Source organism: Heterodontus francisci, chromosome 3, assembly GCF_036365525.1.
Source record: "Heterodontus francisci isolate sHetFra1 chromosome 3, sHetFra1.hap1, whole genome shotgun sequence".
NCBI classification, from domain to species: Eukaryota; Metazoa; Chordata; class Chondrichthyes; order Heterodontiformes; family Heterodontidae; genus Heterodontus; species Heterodontus francisci.
This window is the reverse complement of record NC_090373.1, coordinates 88,954,443-88,970,946: the sequence shown is the minus strand read 5'-3', so window position 1 is coordinate 88,970,946 and position 16,504 is coordinate 88,954,443. Positions and strand designations below refer to the sequence as shown.

Sequence of the window (16,504 nt, the reverse complement as noted above, 5' to 3'; positions counted from 1 at the left end):
CATTGGTGCCAACGTGGACCACGACCTCTGGCTGTTAACTCTTCCCCAGAAGAATGTCCTGCAACTGCTCTCTGACATCCTTGATACTGGCACCAGGGAGACAACACATCATCCTGGAGTCATGTTTACTGCCACAGAAACCCCTGTCTGTTCCCCTAACTAATGAATCCCCTATCACTGCTGCTCTTTCACTCCTCTTCCTCCCCTCTTATGCAGCTGAGCCACCAGTGGTGCCGCAAACTTGGCTCTGACTGCACTCCTGTGGAACCATCACCCTCACCAGTATCCAAAATGGAAAACCGATTAGCGAGTGTGATCATATCGGGGACCCCTGCACTACCTGCCTGGTTCTCTTAGACTGCCTGGCAGTCACCCATTCCCTATCTGCCTGCATGCTCCTAACCTGCAGTGTGACCGCTTCCCTAAACGTGCTATCCACATAGTCCTCCGCCTTGCGGATGCACAACAGTGACTCCAGCCGCCGCTTGAGTTCCGAAACCCGGAGCTCAAACTTCTGCAGTTGGTGTCGCCTCCTTGAACATCCTCAGCTGTGCACGCAACAGTCTTGATGGTGTGATTCCACCAGTATTTCTTTAAGTCACCAAAAGCAATTGGCACAACTCTTACTTGCCAATGGCCAGTCCAATCCAAAGCACAATTATCAGCTATTGGCACTGCTATTAGCAAGCATGTGAATATGTAGTATTTGGGCAGCCGAGGAGCATTCTATTTCATTTAAGGGAAGAAGAACTACCAAAGACAATCAATGACTTCAAGAGGAAGTTGGATGGCCACCTGAGCAAAATAGATTTGCAGGGCTACGGGGATCGAGGAGGAGACTGGGACTGACTGCAGAACTCTCTGGAAAGCTGGCATGGTCTTGATGGGCTAAATGGCTGCCTTCTGTGCCGTAAATGACTATGATTGCCAGAATCCGATTTCTCTCTCTGCAGCTTCTCTGCTGAAAAGCCTGTACCTTCCTTGAACTCTGCGCCCTTCAAATCTGAGCTTGGATAGTTCTAGTCACATACTTCTGGTCAAATGACTGTGTCTTATCTGTTTCCAACCCCAGCTTCAATTACCCCCAGAAACCTGAAGTTTTTAAGTTTCACTTTTAAGTTAGGGTCTGTCCCCAAAAAGCAAACCAGCTTTGAAACCAGAGTGCACCTAACAGAATTCAACAAATCATCTGTTCGACAACAGTCTGCACATGTTCCTCCACTGGTCTTGCAAACCATGGACTCCATGACAATATAGATAAATTAGATTAAAGTGCAGTGAGAATAGGGCCATTATATTGAGTAATTACCAAACAATAAATTTGCAAAATAGTAGAAGTGGCCAGTGATGGGATGGATTTGTACAATGTGTCCAAGAGAACTAGAAAACTAAATGGAAAAGATAAGTCGTAGAATCAGCAAAAATTATGTTCAACAAAAAAGTAAAAAGCAAAGGGTACAGTTTTAAAAAAAAAAAAGGTATATGACTGGAAAAAAAACTAATTTCAATGAGATGAGAATGAACTCAAATAGGTTGGAAATAAAAACTGACAAAGTACACAAACAACGGGAAATGGTTCAATAGGTGTCGATTTCGGGCAGCGGTTCTTGAACCGTTTTGGTTAAAGGACCCTTTCTTTCAAATGGATTTGTAATCATGGAACTCTCATCTAAATTTATACTATACAGTATTCATGCTGCTCTCAGCGTTCCTCCATGGCACACCCCTCCTAAGTGATTAAGTCTACTCTGCACTGCATGTGTGATATTCGCACTCCACTCTGCCTCTGGCTCACACCAAGTCAATCTCTGGCTCATTTGCTTACTCTTGATCACAATGCCCTGGGAGGTTGCCCATCTTTAATGCTGGTCCTGCTCGGTAAGCACTTCCACATTATTTCATGGACCCCTGGTAAGTCTCGACGGGGATTCCTAGGGGTTCACGAACCCCATTTCGAAACCACTGGCTTAGGGTATAGACTAAATGTACTCCCATGTGAAGAAAAGATGGTGCTGCAAAAACGCAAGTTTCTTGGATGAGTAGAGAAACTAAAATGAGTCGTTAACTGTGGCTAGTACAAAAAGAATCAAATAGAATATGGAAAATGTAGAGGGAAGCAAAAATGTTTTATTATGCTTGGGTTATGGCTGGTAACAAAGGGAAATGGTAAAAATTTATATAAACAATACAAGAATAGTGAAAGGCTAGGGCTGGTTACAGACAAAAAGGAAATCTCTTAGAGGATGAAGGAATTGCAGAGACAAATTACTGCTTTTCCTTGTTTTTCTGTGTATGTGGTAGTGAGAATGAAAGACCATATGAGGAAGAGGTGTAGCAATTGATTGTTATGAAGATGCTTCTATTTTTTGTAAATTTTTTGAGGAATTGTGGAGATAGATTCATTGGAGAACTGAAGTAATTTCATAGATGTTGGACTTTCTTTTTAAAAGAGGTCACCAGAAGGACACTTGAGGTCTTGTTTGAAAACAACCTTTACTGAAAGTCACATGCCTTAAGCTCAATAAAAAGCAGAAACCTTGGTGACTTGGAGGAGATGTTTAAAGACAAGTGACATGTCACGATTTATGAGGGTCAGGAGGTTCTGACTTGCTATTTGGTTTCGCTTCTGAGATATTGTTTTGGTTGAGTTGCGGTGTACACTATTTTTGAAAGCAGTTGGAGATCAACCTGTTGAAACACCCAGCTTGCCTCCTTCCTCTTTTCTCTGAGGAGCTCCTAGAAAGCTTGTCAGATTAATTCTTGACGCCGCCTGAGAGGAACTGCTCCAGAAAGGATCCCAGTGACTTGTCTACGTGTGTTTGGATGCTAGACCATGTGCCATTTTCTGCACAACATATCTCATCCTTTTTCTTCAGGAATTACCATGTATTTAGCCAAAGTTTTTTTTTTTGTAAAAGAGCTCTGCAGGGAAACTCTATTTTTCGGTTAGCCAGTGTGTGTGAGGGGCTATGGTAAAAAGGGAACATTTCATATTTCAATCTGTGTGTTAATGCTTTTCTTCATTACTGGATAAGTCTTGTTTTATAATAAACTGATAATTGTGTTCCTTATTAAAGAAACCTGGTTGGTGTATTTTATTCGGGGTAAAGAGTGGAGTATATGATTAACCGTTTTGGTAATTGAGTAAACATTTAAATATATGTTGTGACCTGTGGAGAAGTGGAACTGGAAAAGACAGTGCGCTCCTCCTGCCTCGGTCGTAACAATTAGGATAGCTAAAGATAAGGATGTGGTACTGGAAGAATTGGTGCAACTCAAAAGTGGAAAAGGTACTTGCGTTTGATCTCAAGATGTGGGTGATCATGCTGAGTTGCCCTGAAAAGGTGATTGTGAACTTGGAGGTGATGGTGTTCTTATGATATTGCTGTTCTTGTCCTCTATTAGAGGTCATGGAGGAAGGTGATACAGAGATAACCTTTGCGTCATATAGATCATATATATATTATAGTTTGTGTCTCCTTATTTAAGGAGGGGTATATTGTATTGGAAGCAGTTCAGAGAAGGTCCACTAGGCTAATTCTTGGAATGAAGGGGTTGTTTTATAAGGAAAGGTTGACCAGGTTGGGCCTACACTCATTGGAGTTTAGAAGAATGAGAGGTGATCTTATTGAAACATACAAGATTCTGACGGCAGCTTGACAGAGTAGATGCAGAGAGGATAATTCATCTCATGGGGGAATCTAGAACTAGGGGGGCACGGTTTCAAAATAAGGTGTATTCCATTTCAGACTGATTAAGGAGGTATTTCTTCTCTGAGGGTCATTAATCTTTGGAATTCTCCACCCCTGAGAGCAGTGGAGGCTGGGTCTTTGAATATGTTCAAGGCTGAGTTAAACACATATTTTTGATCGACCAGGAAGTCAAGGGTTATGGGGGAAGGCAGGAAAGGCCACGGTCAGATTAGCCATGATCTTATCAAATAGCGTAGTAGGCTCAAGGGGCAAAATAGCCTGCTTCTGCTTTTGATCACAGTATGCTGTATAGTGACTCAAGATCTGATCATGCAAACTGCTCAGGTCTACGAGGTGTAAAACTTCTTGACTATTCTTGCAGTTGCATCCATCCAAGCAGGCAGTAAGTATTCCATCACACTCCTGAACTGATGTTTGTCGATGACGAATAGGCTCCGAGAGGTCAGGTGGTGATTAGAGTGTACCCCTATTCTAATTAAGCTTCTGATGACACCTACGCTATTGATGGTGAAGGTCAAGTGGCAATGGCTGGGTTTCCTTTTTGATTCAGATGGTCATAATGCAATGCCATTTGATGCAAATGTTACCTGCCACTTGTTGGCCAAATCCTGGACGTTACAATTCTTGGCAGCCATTGCCATAATTGGTCAAATATTATCTTGTTGAGGCAGTTACACCTGACCTTTTTTCTCTGACATTTTAGCTCTTGCATCCATGTCTGGATCAAGAGCATGCTGAGATCTTAAGCAGTCTCAGTCAGAAAGGCATTAGTCAAGCCTCCTCCTCAAGGCTTGAGCGCATAATCTTTTGGCTGATACTTCAGTGCAGTGCTGAGGGTGTAGTGCATTGTTGGAGGTGCTTTTCTTTTGATAAGACATTAAACTGCGGCCCTGTCTGCCTTCTCCGGTGAAATATTCCATGGCACTGTTTGAACAGTACCGAATTCTCCCTGCATTTTCCCTCAACCAGCAGCACCAAAAAGCAGATTAACTCATTTATCTTATTGCTGTTTATGGAACTTTGTACAAGATGGTCACCTTGTTTGCTTATGGTTACAACAGTGACTACTCTTCAAAAGTTGTTTTGTTTAACACTTTTGGACATTCTGGGACTCTGCAAGAAAAGGCACTCTAAGGATTCATTCTTAAGTTCATTCTTGTAGATCAAAGTTAAAAAGCTGATGCTGTAACATGCAAAGATCTGAATTACCATACCTTTATCAAACATTTGCTTTTAATTTTCCAATATTTTAAACTTTTACATTTGTCTCCTAACAAGTGTCTATCTACTTTGAGAAAATGAATATGGTGTATGTAAACTCTGGAGCTGTGAACTTTTTGGGGGAAAAAAAGGATCAATCACACTAATGGGGGTAGTCTACAGACCACCTAATTGTAGAAGGCAGGCAGAGGAAGAAATATAGAAACAAATTAAAGAAATGAGTTTTTTTTTTTAAATCATGGGTGATTTCAAGTATCCCACAATTAATTGGCAAGAAGTGGTAGGTAAAGGGGATGAAATTTCTACATTCTGAACAGGGTTCCTTTCTAATGCAGTGTGTAAGAAGACCAGCAAGAAAGGATTCTCTACTGGGTCTAGTAATGGGGAATGAGCCAGAGCAGATAAAAACAGTAAAAGTAGGGTAACATGTAGGCGATAAGTGACCATAATATATACCACTTCAAGATAATTGAAAAGGGCGTAGCATGACGAAGACTGGAGTAATAGATTGGAGAAAAGTTGATTTCATGGGGCTGAGAATAGAACTTGGGGAAAATAAAATGAACAACACTATTGACAGACGATTATGTGGAACAGCAATGGGAAAGAGTTAAAATGTTGTTCAGCAGAGCCCAGGAAAAATATATTCCACAAAAAAAAACACAAACTAAACTCTAATGAAACACCATGGATCAATAAAGATGGGAAAATTGAGGATAAGATAACAAGCCAACACTAAGTGCATGGATAGCTGTGGAAAGCACAACAAGGGAGAATACCAAGATTAGGAGAGAAGCCAAAACAAAATAAGGTAGCAAAGAGGAACTATGAAATGAAATTATCAAGGAACATAAAACAAAATAGTAAAATATTCGATGGGCACATAAATAATAAAAGGATGCAAATAGGGCCACTAAAGGATGGACAGGATAAACTCACAACCAGTGGTAGTAAAATGGCAGAAATTCTAAATATTTACTTTGCTTCAGTATTTATCAGGGAGACAGATCTGATGGACATGACATCGGATGATATTAGAAATGATATTTCTTTATTGTTATAAATACAGTTATATTAAATCAATTAATTCAACTGAAAGAGGGGGAAAAAATCCCTGGTCCAGAACGGTTGCATTTTAAAAGAATCTAGGGCAGAGACAGTAGAGGCATTACTAGATATTAATTTTAGAAAAAGTTGCCAGACGATTAATGGATAGCTGTCGTTATCCCTATATTTAAGAAGGGAGATGGAACATGTCCAAGGAGCTATATAACATCAGTGGTAGGAAAGATAGTGGAATAACTACAAAAAGGTAAAATAGGAAAAAAAAGCTTAAAACCAAAAATATAATAATGAATAGTCAGCATGCATTACAAAAAGTCTTGCTTGACCAACCTCATTGAATTCTTTGAAGAGGTAGCAAAGAGAGTAGGCAAGGCTAATTCAATAGATGTAATTTATCAAATTAAATTTCCTAAAGGTCTCTGAAAAGGTGCCACATAATAGAGTAATGAATAAGGTCAGAGCATGCGGAGTTAAGAGACAGTAGCAGAATGGGTAGCTAGCTGGCTGCAAGACCAAAAGCAGAGACAAGGGGTAAAATCTAGTAGCTATTCAGAGTGGCGGAAAGTGGGGTCCCACACGGATCAGTGCTTGGGCCATTGTTTTTATTTTACTTTGTATTAATGCTTTCAACCTTGAAATCAAAAACACAGTTTCTAAATTTGCAGATGACACCAAATTGAATATAGTTAATACTGAGGATGACTGCAACAAATTACAAGAAGTTATTTATAAACTTGCAGAATGGGCATATAGTTAGCAAATAAATTTCAACCCAAGTAAGTGTGAGGTACTACATTTTGGTAAGAAAAATCAGGAGATCACTTTACTTGGAAAATAAGAATCTAAATGGGGTCGAGGATCAAAGGGATCGGAGAGTAGAAATACACGAATAACTAAAAGTAGTGGTGCAGATTAATTAATAAGCCACTTAAAAAAAAAAATCACGAGGGTTTATTTAGAGAGATAGAATTGAAAATTGGAGAAGTTATGCCAAACTTGTATCGGACCTTGGTTAAACCACACTTGGAGTACTGTGTACAGTTTTGGTCACCATATTATAACAAGTATATGGAGTCACGGAGAGTATGCAAACAAGATTTACAAGGGTGATGCCAGAAATATGAGATTATACCTATCGAGAAATGAAGAACAGGTTGGGTCTCTTTTCTCTGGAAAAGAGAAGGCTGAATAGTGACATAATAAAGCTCTTTAAAATTATGAAATGTTTTGATAGACAGAGTTTGTGTTTTCACTTGTGATGAGCTAAACTAGAGACCATCATTCTAAGGTAGGCACCAAGAAATCAAATAGGGAATTCAGGAAAAACTACTTAACCCAGAGTGTGTTGAGAATGTGGAACTTGCTACTGCAGGGAGTGATTGAATCGATTAGTATAGCTACATTTAAAGAGGTTAGTTGAGCATGTGAGTGAGAAGGAAATAGAGAGTTATGCTGATGGTTAGTTCGATGAGGAATGTCGGGAGGAGGCTTGAATGGAGCATAAACACCGGCATTGACTGGTTAGGCCGAATGGCTTGTTTTTGTGCTGTATATTCTGCGTAGTTCAATGTATGGAGTGTACTTAATGCAAAACTATATGTAAATCAAAAGTGCTTAGTACAATACTGCTGAAACTCTTCGCAATTATCTGAACTAGTCCATTAAATGCTCCTTTAGGTTTTAAAATGCTGTGAATGGGAGTGGGAGCATATTATAAAATATAACTACACAGAATCTTCTGTGGAATATTGAGGATAATTGAGCAATGGCTGAAGATCCGTGCAATGCTCAATATAGTCTCCAGTGCATGGTGTAATTGGTAAATTCTGCTTTTGTGTTTTCAGTTCCCCACATTTCGAAATTTTTTTTAATTTTTGTTTTGTAGCTACAGCACTGAAACAGCCCCTTCGGCCCACCGAGTCTGTGCCGACCAACAACCACCCATTTATACTAGCCCTACAGTCATCCCATATTCCCTACCACCTGCCTACACTAGGGGCAATTTATAACGGCCAATTTACCTATCACCTGCAAGTCTTTGGCTGTGGGAGGAAACCAGAGCACCTGGCGAAAACCCACACGGTCACAGGGAGAACTTGCAAATTCCGCACAGGCAGTACCCAGAATCGAACCCAGGTCCCTGGAGCTGTGAGGCTGCGGTGCTAACCACTGCACCACCCTAAATGCTGATCTTAATTGTGTAACTAATGCAAATCTTGATCTGAAGCTTAATACTTTCCCACACTAGAATGTTCAACCATTATAATAGTGGGACGACTGCATTCTGTGGTGTGGGAAATTCTATCTGGACAGCTATGTTCTAGCGCTTAATTGACTGAAGTTTGGTAGTTTCTCAATTCTTGTTAAATAGTACTGATAATTCTGTGGTGCTTGCAAAAATAAAAGCTGTTTTGCATTTTGAGGTTATAAATTGCAATTTAGTTAATCTGAAGAAACTTTCACTGTTTACTTTGTATCTATAAACTGAATCTACATGGGAACCTCTGAAGACAAAACTTCTTTATTGACCTCCATATAAACAATTCAAATTCTGATTTCTGCCCTGAATAGGAATTAGTTTTGGATAAGCTCAGACCCGTATGCATTTTGACTTAAAGGGGCCTGTGCACTTTAGCCTTAAAGTAATGCATTGTAGCAGATTTGTTATGGGGTATAGTATACTTGTAATTATGGTACAGTGGGGATAGGACAGGTGCTATATAAATGCAGGTTTGTTCTTGAACACCAAACTTGAAAACCTCATGCTATAAAACGCAAAATTCCGATTTGCCATACCTTAATCCAACATTTTCTTTAATTTTACAATGTTACTTCAACCTTTTAAGTTTGTCTGTAATAATTTAACATCTAATTTTAGGAAGTTAATGGAGTATACGTAAACTCTGGAGCTGTAAACTTTGTTTTGTACAGGGTATACTTAATGCATAGCTATATTCATGTAGATCAGAGGTGCCTAGTACAATATAAAAGACCTTCAGTTGTTTGATCTAGCCTATGAAGTGCTCCTTTAGTTATAAAATAAGTGGGTGTGAATTATAAAATGTCACCACAAGTCATCTGGAATATTGGAGGTTATTGTTAAGAGATGATGCACTGCGCATAATTGTGTAACTGGTAAATCCTGTTTTCGTGTTTTCATTTCCCCATGGTTCAATGCTCGTCTTAATTGTGTAATTAATGCAAATCTTGATCTGAAGTTTGGTGAGGCATACATTGGAATCTACCACGTTTGGTTATCATAATACTGGTATAGCTGCATTTTATATTGTGGCTGATTAGTTCTGATTGGACATCTATGTTCTAGAGTTTAATTGGTTAATGTACATAGCCCACTGGTCCATCTAGTCCACTCCATCCAGACGCAATACACTTGGTTGCACCATCAACCTACATTCTCAAGTCTAGTTTCCTCGAAAAGGCAAAAAAACACTGGCCCAGGCAGAATTTATTCCTTTCATCATTTTAAAAACTTCAATTATATTTCAAAGTGTACATTTTCCCAATAAAAAAGCTCCAGTTCTTTGAGCCTAAGGTTGTAAAGATGCTTTAGATACCTTGAAGAGTATTAATTTTTTTTTTAAATTAAAAGGTGTGTTTCTCCGTTGGAATCGTTGTTCAAAATACTTGGATGAGGCCTGGGATGAAATAATTCACATAATTGAGTACAATAAGGATCTGCAGGCAAAAGTAAATGCACTTCGACGTCAGCTAGCTGAGCTACAAACAGAAGATTGAGAACTGGAACGCCCTTGAAAATACTTGGCAAATTTTCAATCCATTACATTTACTACATTTAAAAGTAACACTTCGTATGTGATGTGCATGTCTTAATCCCTGAGTGTATTAGCACACCAAGTTCTCTACGGTGAGAAACTTTAGGTGAATTCTAGCTATTAGTAACATAGTGATAATACAAATGATCTGTTAACAGTTTTTGTGGAAGGATGTTCATCAGGATGGTTTTAAAGTAAAATCATCTGTTCAGATTAAGGAGCTGACCATCCTAGGGAATAAATGTATTTTTACATTTTTGCATCCTTTTTCTAGGATTGAGCACTCCGAGTCAAGTATTGCACAAATTATATGAAAGGAAATTTCCTTAAATTAACTTGCCTTTGTATCTTTTACTCTTCACCTTAGAGTACACTGTGCATTGATGCCAGGAGTACTTCCATTTACCACACCATATGCTTGAGCTCACTGTGAACAAATGGCTGAACTGAGATGAGTTTTCCATTGTGGCCTAATGTCCACTGGCATATCTGTCATATGTTGTTGGTCTTGCTGTATGTATAAAGGCAACGGTGTCTGAAGAGTTAAACATCAATTTACTTTGTCAAATAGAAAGTGCACCTAATTTATTCTGTTGCATCTGTTGAATTTCATAACTCATTGAGGCAATTTATTAAGTCCATTACTTCTATAATTTAACAATGTAAGATTCAGAAATTAGACTGTAGAACGCTACCATGTGTACTTTTTTGTGTTTGACTTTTTTAAGATGTATTAGAACTTAAAATAACTATTAACACTTGCACCAAAATAGTGGAATGTACAATTTAGGGCAGATGTATGAAGTACTTCAGGGCCTGAATCTTTGACTAATACACCTAGGAAATTACTAATTCTAGTTCGTTTCATTAGTTATTAAACTTTTCAATGTGTCTGCACTATGGCCTTGACAGAAGCAGCTCTCCTTAGAAATTGTGATTTGACTAGTAAAGTTGAAATTTCCTCTCATGAAAATATTCCACCTACTACTTGGCACAACCAAGGTCACTGTCAACACGGCCAAATAACCATGCATGTCTATTGACACCGATATGTCGTCATTTAAAGCCTTAGAGGCACTCATTGCAACAGTCAATTTATGAAAATATGGAAGAGCTCAATGTGTAGGTTGTGCTAAATTCTGATTCGGTTGAGATGTATTTTACAAGTAGGATGTTTTCAATCTTGTATGTAAGGATTGTAAATGATTATAATTGCTCTTAAATGCATTTATAACAAAATAAAGTGAAATGATCGGATCATTTTCATCTGAGGGAGGACAAAAAAGGGCCAAATTAGCTCCCAAGCTGGAAAGGAGATGAGCTTACATTTTCTTAACACACAGTAATAGCAGTAAAAATGATACAGAAACTATACCTCCCTAGAATATTAAACACTGTTCAACAAATGAACTAAGACATCTAAATACATAGTTGTGATCTGAGATTTCTGAGTTGTGATGCCATTGCCTGCACTTAATGAAGATTATACTTCAGCTATATCATCCATTGTATTGCCTGGTAGTAATGCTGCTCTTTCTAAACCTCTTGAAATAGTTATAATTTCTTTGAATACATTTAAAGAAGTTTGCAGCTTCAGAATGCAGCTCAGTCGGTTGTTACAAGAAAGCTATCATTAAAACTTGAGAATATACTCTACTTGAAATAGTTACAATTTCTTTATATACATTTAGAGTATATTCTCAAGATTTAACAACAGCTTTCTTTTAACAACCTACTGAGCTGCACAGTTTTCTTTTTAAGTTAAATGTGTTATTTCTGATGAAGAGGCTGCAATTTGAAGTTTTACCAAGTCCTGGCTGGTAACATAACAGAGTCCTTTCCAGTCTTCATTTGGAGTAGCACTTTATATCCTTCCACCAGAAAGGTTCTTTTAAAGCTTTAACTTGAGCTTGCTTATGTTTGAGGGCATGGTGCCTTTTATGGGTTAACATTTGAAGTGAACTTGAAGTAGTTGTTACTGATACTGCAAAGCAGTCTATGTAGGAAATTAATGTCAATCAATATAGATCCTTAGTTATGCACATGCTTGTAGAGCTATTGTGCTACCAGATCCTTGTAATAAAATATATGATCTTGCCAACTTTTTAAAAGTATATATCTCTCCATTACACTACCATTTTAAAAAGGTCTTTTGGAATGTAACAGATGAACAAAGGTAATGAAATGAAAGATGTCCATGATGGTTTTTAAGTTGTGCTGTGTTGGGTAATACACAGACTTCCTATTTAAGGACATTCTGCATCAAAAAAAGTGATTGAATGTTCTACTTGAAAGTTTAAAACCATATTTAGTTTAAACTAATGAAAGTGAATCAGTAGCTTTAACAACATGAATAAAAATTAAAAGCCTCCAACCTGCAGTTGAAAAGTGAGTGCCTTTTACACTTTTTCTTCTTCTTCCCCCAAATCCCACCCCACTTCCACAGGGGCAAAAAACTGTGGCCTCTGGTCTTAATGTAACCAATTCAAATGCTGTCAGATTTTTGGGCCACAAGTATCTTGATACCCGATAACCTCCTCTTTGTCCCAGAGGCAGATGTGACTGTTGCTAGTGCAACTTTGTGATGGACCAGATGATGCTTTTAGCAAAGTGGGATCACAGTCTCTGTCTAAATTCCATCAAAGCTAGGGTACAATTTGTCTGTGTCAATGATACTCTGGTTTTGAAGCTGGTGACGTGAATGCTAGTTTTTTGGGTTGTTTCAGAAATGTACCTCTATTGGTGGTCTACCAGTTTGTCACTTTGCCTTTCTTCTATGGTGTTGGTGGAGTTCACTTATCAGTGTAGGAATCATATGAGGAATCTGTAGAAGCATGTAATTTATTCTCCATAACACTCTTTCTATGGACTGGAATAACTGGTATTAAACATGTTGCACTTCATAATATGGTTTGTGAAACATTTTACTCAAAGTCCAATAATGGTGTTAAATCATTCTGTATTACATGACATAAATTGTCCTGTGTACTAGAACACTGCTGTCTTCAATCTGTCCGATCATGTGAACCAGATGTTCTTGTATATGGTGCAATACTTTTTAAAAATTCAAAACCTTCCTACACATACAAGTGCATGCTTTCTTCATTAATATGAAAATTGTAAACTTTAGGCGATTGAAGTTTGTTCAGGAATCATGAGCAGTGCTGTGTGACCTACTGTAATTCAGTGTGTGTGTCAAAAAATTGCCCGGTGCACGCATTGTTTTGAAATTTTGTACTTCTAATGACACAAATATTTGAGTACGAGACCCTATCTGCTAAGTTCATTAGCACCTATGTTCAACAAAACCATCATTGCATTGTTTTAATTTGATTTTTTGAAATAAAATTTAAATTTGTTGTCAGGAGTTGCATGTGTGTTACTTTCAAAGCTTATAGAATTAGAACATAGTACAGAAGGAGGCCATTGTCTGTTGTGTCCATGCCATCTCTCTGCAAGAGCAGCTCAGCTAGTTCTACTCCCCGGCCCTTTCCCCATAGCGCTGCAAATTTTTTGCCAATGTTCTTATCCAGTTCCCTTTTGAAAGCCCCAAATGTAGTGGAGACAGATACAGTCTCAGGTAGTGCATTCCAGATCCTAACCACTTGCTGTGTAACAAACAAAAAAAAAATTCCTCATGGTTCTTCTGGCAATCACTTTTTAAATCTATGTCCTCTGGTTCTCAACCCTTCCACCAATTGAACGGTTTCTATAGCAACAGCTACATTGTCTAAAATACCTCATGATTTTGAACACTTGAATGCTTGTTTGAAGTTGTTTTACATGTTGTCTTGTTCATACAGGGCAGCTTATTTAGTCAAAGAATAATGCTATTTAATTCCTTGCCAATCATTTCACAAAGATAAGTACAGATGAGCCTGAGTCAGACCATCGAGTTGAGGGTTGTCCACCCTGTGGCCCTAGCATCATGTGGCCCCTGGATCCTGGCAGTCTGGTCCTCAAAACCAAGCTAACTTGGTCTTTTTTGTACTTGTATTTATATGCTGGTCTATCGTGTTTGACTGTTTGGAAAGAGCCATTTTGGTTGTCATTATTGGATAAGTTCTAAATAAACTCACTATTGTAGACCATTTTTAACAGCTGTTTATTTAAGAGAAACAGTTTCCTTTTATGGAAGCTGAACGTGATGGAAATGTTTGTACTGTGGGTCTTAAATGTTTGCAGAGTTGTAACTGGATCTTTTTGAGTGTACAAGTTGTTTTCCAGCTAATGCAAAGTATTTTTTGAGGCTGACATGCCATGATTTAATTTTAATAGATAAATAATTTCTTTAGTAAATAGTGAGTTTTTTTTAAATATGCAAACATGGAAAAACTTCAATCAATGTTAAAACAATCAAATCCAATAGTAGTGCTTGGAAAATCACAACTAAATGAAATAAACTATAACAGTTATTAACCCACCTCATCCATAAATGAGTAAATTAGTAAAAGAAACATTTTAATATACCTATCCATCAGCAGACACGTAACCAAATTTCTGATTGTTTCTTGACCAGAGGTTCATTAAATGCTTTGTGGTGTGAGCATGTTTTATACATGTATTTTTAAAAATGGACTGAAGCATTCCATAATTTAAGGAAATATTATGGAATACCATTTTTAGTACCATGGTTAGTACCATTTTTAGCTATTCTTTTAAGTTGCAATCGAGAAACCAATAAAACAGTACATTACCATTTCTTAATTTTAATTTATTCTCATGGATACAGTTGAAATAAAAATTAAGAACTGTAGGACAATGACGTGCAATATTTTTATACTGAAGTATGAAATTATTCCAAGAAAAATCACATTTTTCTTAATGCCTGCATGATTTTTCTCTTGGGTTGGCTACCTTTATCTGGGAAATGAATCTTTAATTCTTGGATACTGCAGGACCATCCTAAAGGGTTGGCAATCTTATCCGTGATTGTGAAGGTCAAAGGGAGATGGCAGGGTTTTCCTTAGTTTGTTTAGTTTAGAGATACAGCACTGAAACAGGCCCTTCGGCCCACCGAGTCTGTGCCGACCATCAACCACCCATTTATACTAATCCTACACTAATCCCATATTCCTACCACATCCCCACCTGTCCCTATATTTCCCTACCACCTACCTATACTAGGGGCAATTTATAATGGCCAATTTACCTACCAACCTGCAAGTCTTTTGGCTTGTGGACGGAAACCAGAGCACCCGGAGGAAACCCACGCAGACACAGGGAGAACTTGCAAACTCCACACAGGCAGTACCCAGAATTGAACCCGGGTCGCTGGAGCTGTGAGGCTGCAGTGCTAACCACTGCGCCACTGTGCCGCCCAAAATGAGATGGTCATTACTAAGCACTTATTTGATGTAAATGTTACCTGCCACTTGTTAGCCCAATCCTTGATGTTGAGGGCAGCTACTCTCAAGTCCCTTCTCTCTGACATTTTAGCTCTGTGTCCATGTCTGGATCAAGGCTGTGATGTGAACTTGAGCTGAGTGCTTTTGGTGGAATCAAAACTGGGTGTCATTAAGCAGTTTATTGGTAGGCATATGTCACTTGATGGTACTATTGATGACTTCTGTTCTGGTTAAATTTATCTTTGTGTGGATAAACCATAACCTGTGCAATCTTTCACATTGTGGAGATGCTAATGTTATAGCTTCACAGAAACAGCTCGGCTGGGGGAGCAGGCTAGCTCTGGTGCATAGGTCATCAGCACTGCAGCGAGAATGTCATCGGAACCCATCACCTTTGCTGTGCCCCGTGCTGTCGACCACTTCTTAAAGCCACATAGAGTGAAGCAAATGACTAAACAATGATATCCATGATGGTGGGAACCTCGGGAGATGGCTGAGTAGGAGCATTCACTTGGCATGTATGGCTGAATGCAATTGCACACAGTACAGCTTTGTCCCTTCCACTCGCATACTGATTGTACCAAGGCTGAAGATGGGAATGTTCATAGAGCCTCTCCTGTTTTTTGCCTGGTTGTTCTCCACCATTCTGAACTGATGTGGTGGAGCTACATTATTTTGCTCTGATCCATTGATTATGAATCCACTAAGTATCATCTCTAACACATTGCTTTTGGTGTTTAGGATGCAGATAACCTTTGTTTAGTACTTAACTAGGTTGGTACTTCATTCTAAGATATGCTTAATGCTGTTCCTGACATCCTCGTTTACATTCTGTTGAAACCAAGGTTGGTCTCTTGGCATGTTGATTGAATAATGAGGAATGTTTCTGGCAATTAGGTTATGGATTATGGTGTTTTACAGTTCTGCTAATGGCCTACTGCCTTTTTGCTGCACAGTTTTGGGTTGCTAGAATGTCCTCTCAAATTCACAGGGCTACTCCCACCTGACCGCATACCGCTGTTTCCCCACTTCTGGTGTGCTTATCTTCCTTGTACAGTACAACCAGCAATCATGGTGTTGGCTGCTGGATATGATTTTGAGAGTACTATTATGTTCAGCTATTGCTTGGCTAATCTGATGGCCCTCCCAATTTAGGCAACCTCCCCCCTCCCTGCCCACCCACACCCCCCACCCCGCTCCCCAAACCAGATTTTTGGGTCAGCTAGGTTGTGCTTGCTGATACTGATTGTAATACTGTTGGGCATATCCAATTTACTCTTTTAAATGATGGAAAGTGCAGCTAGACTGGATGGGAAGGCAATGGATCTGGGAGCCCAATAAGGTACTGGAGGAGGGATGCCTA

The 16,504-nt window shown here is 38.8% G+C and overlaps 1 protein-coding gene across 1 annotated transcript in view; it reads left to right on the top strand.

The window, feature by feature from the left end:
- mtmr9 (myotubularin related protein 9) overlaps positions 1-12,787 on the top strand; it is an 88,185-nt gene extending 75,398 nt beyond the window's left edge. The window contains exon 10 of the mRNA XM_068024110.1: positions 9,610-12,787. Coding sequence (XP_067880211.1) covers positions 9,610-9,755 — 146 coding nt within the window. The 3' untranslated portion in view covers positions 9,756-12,787. The remainder of the gene's footprint in view (positions 1-9,609) is intronic.
- Positions 12,788-16,504: the final 3,717 nt, after the last annotated feature.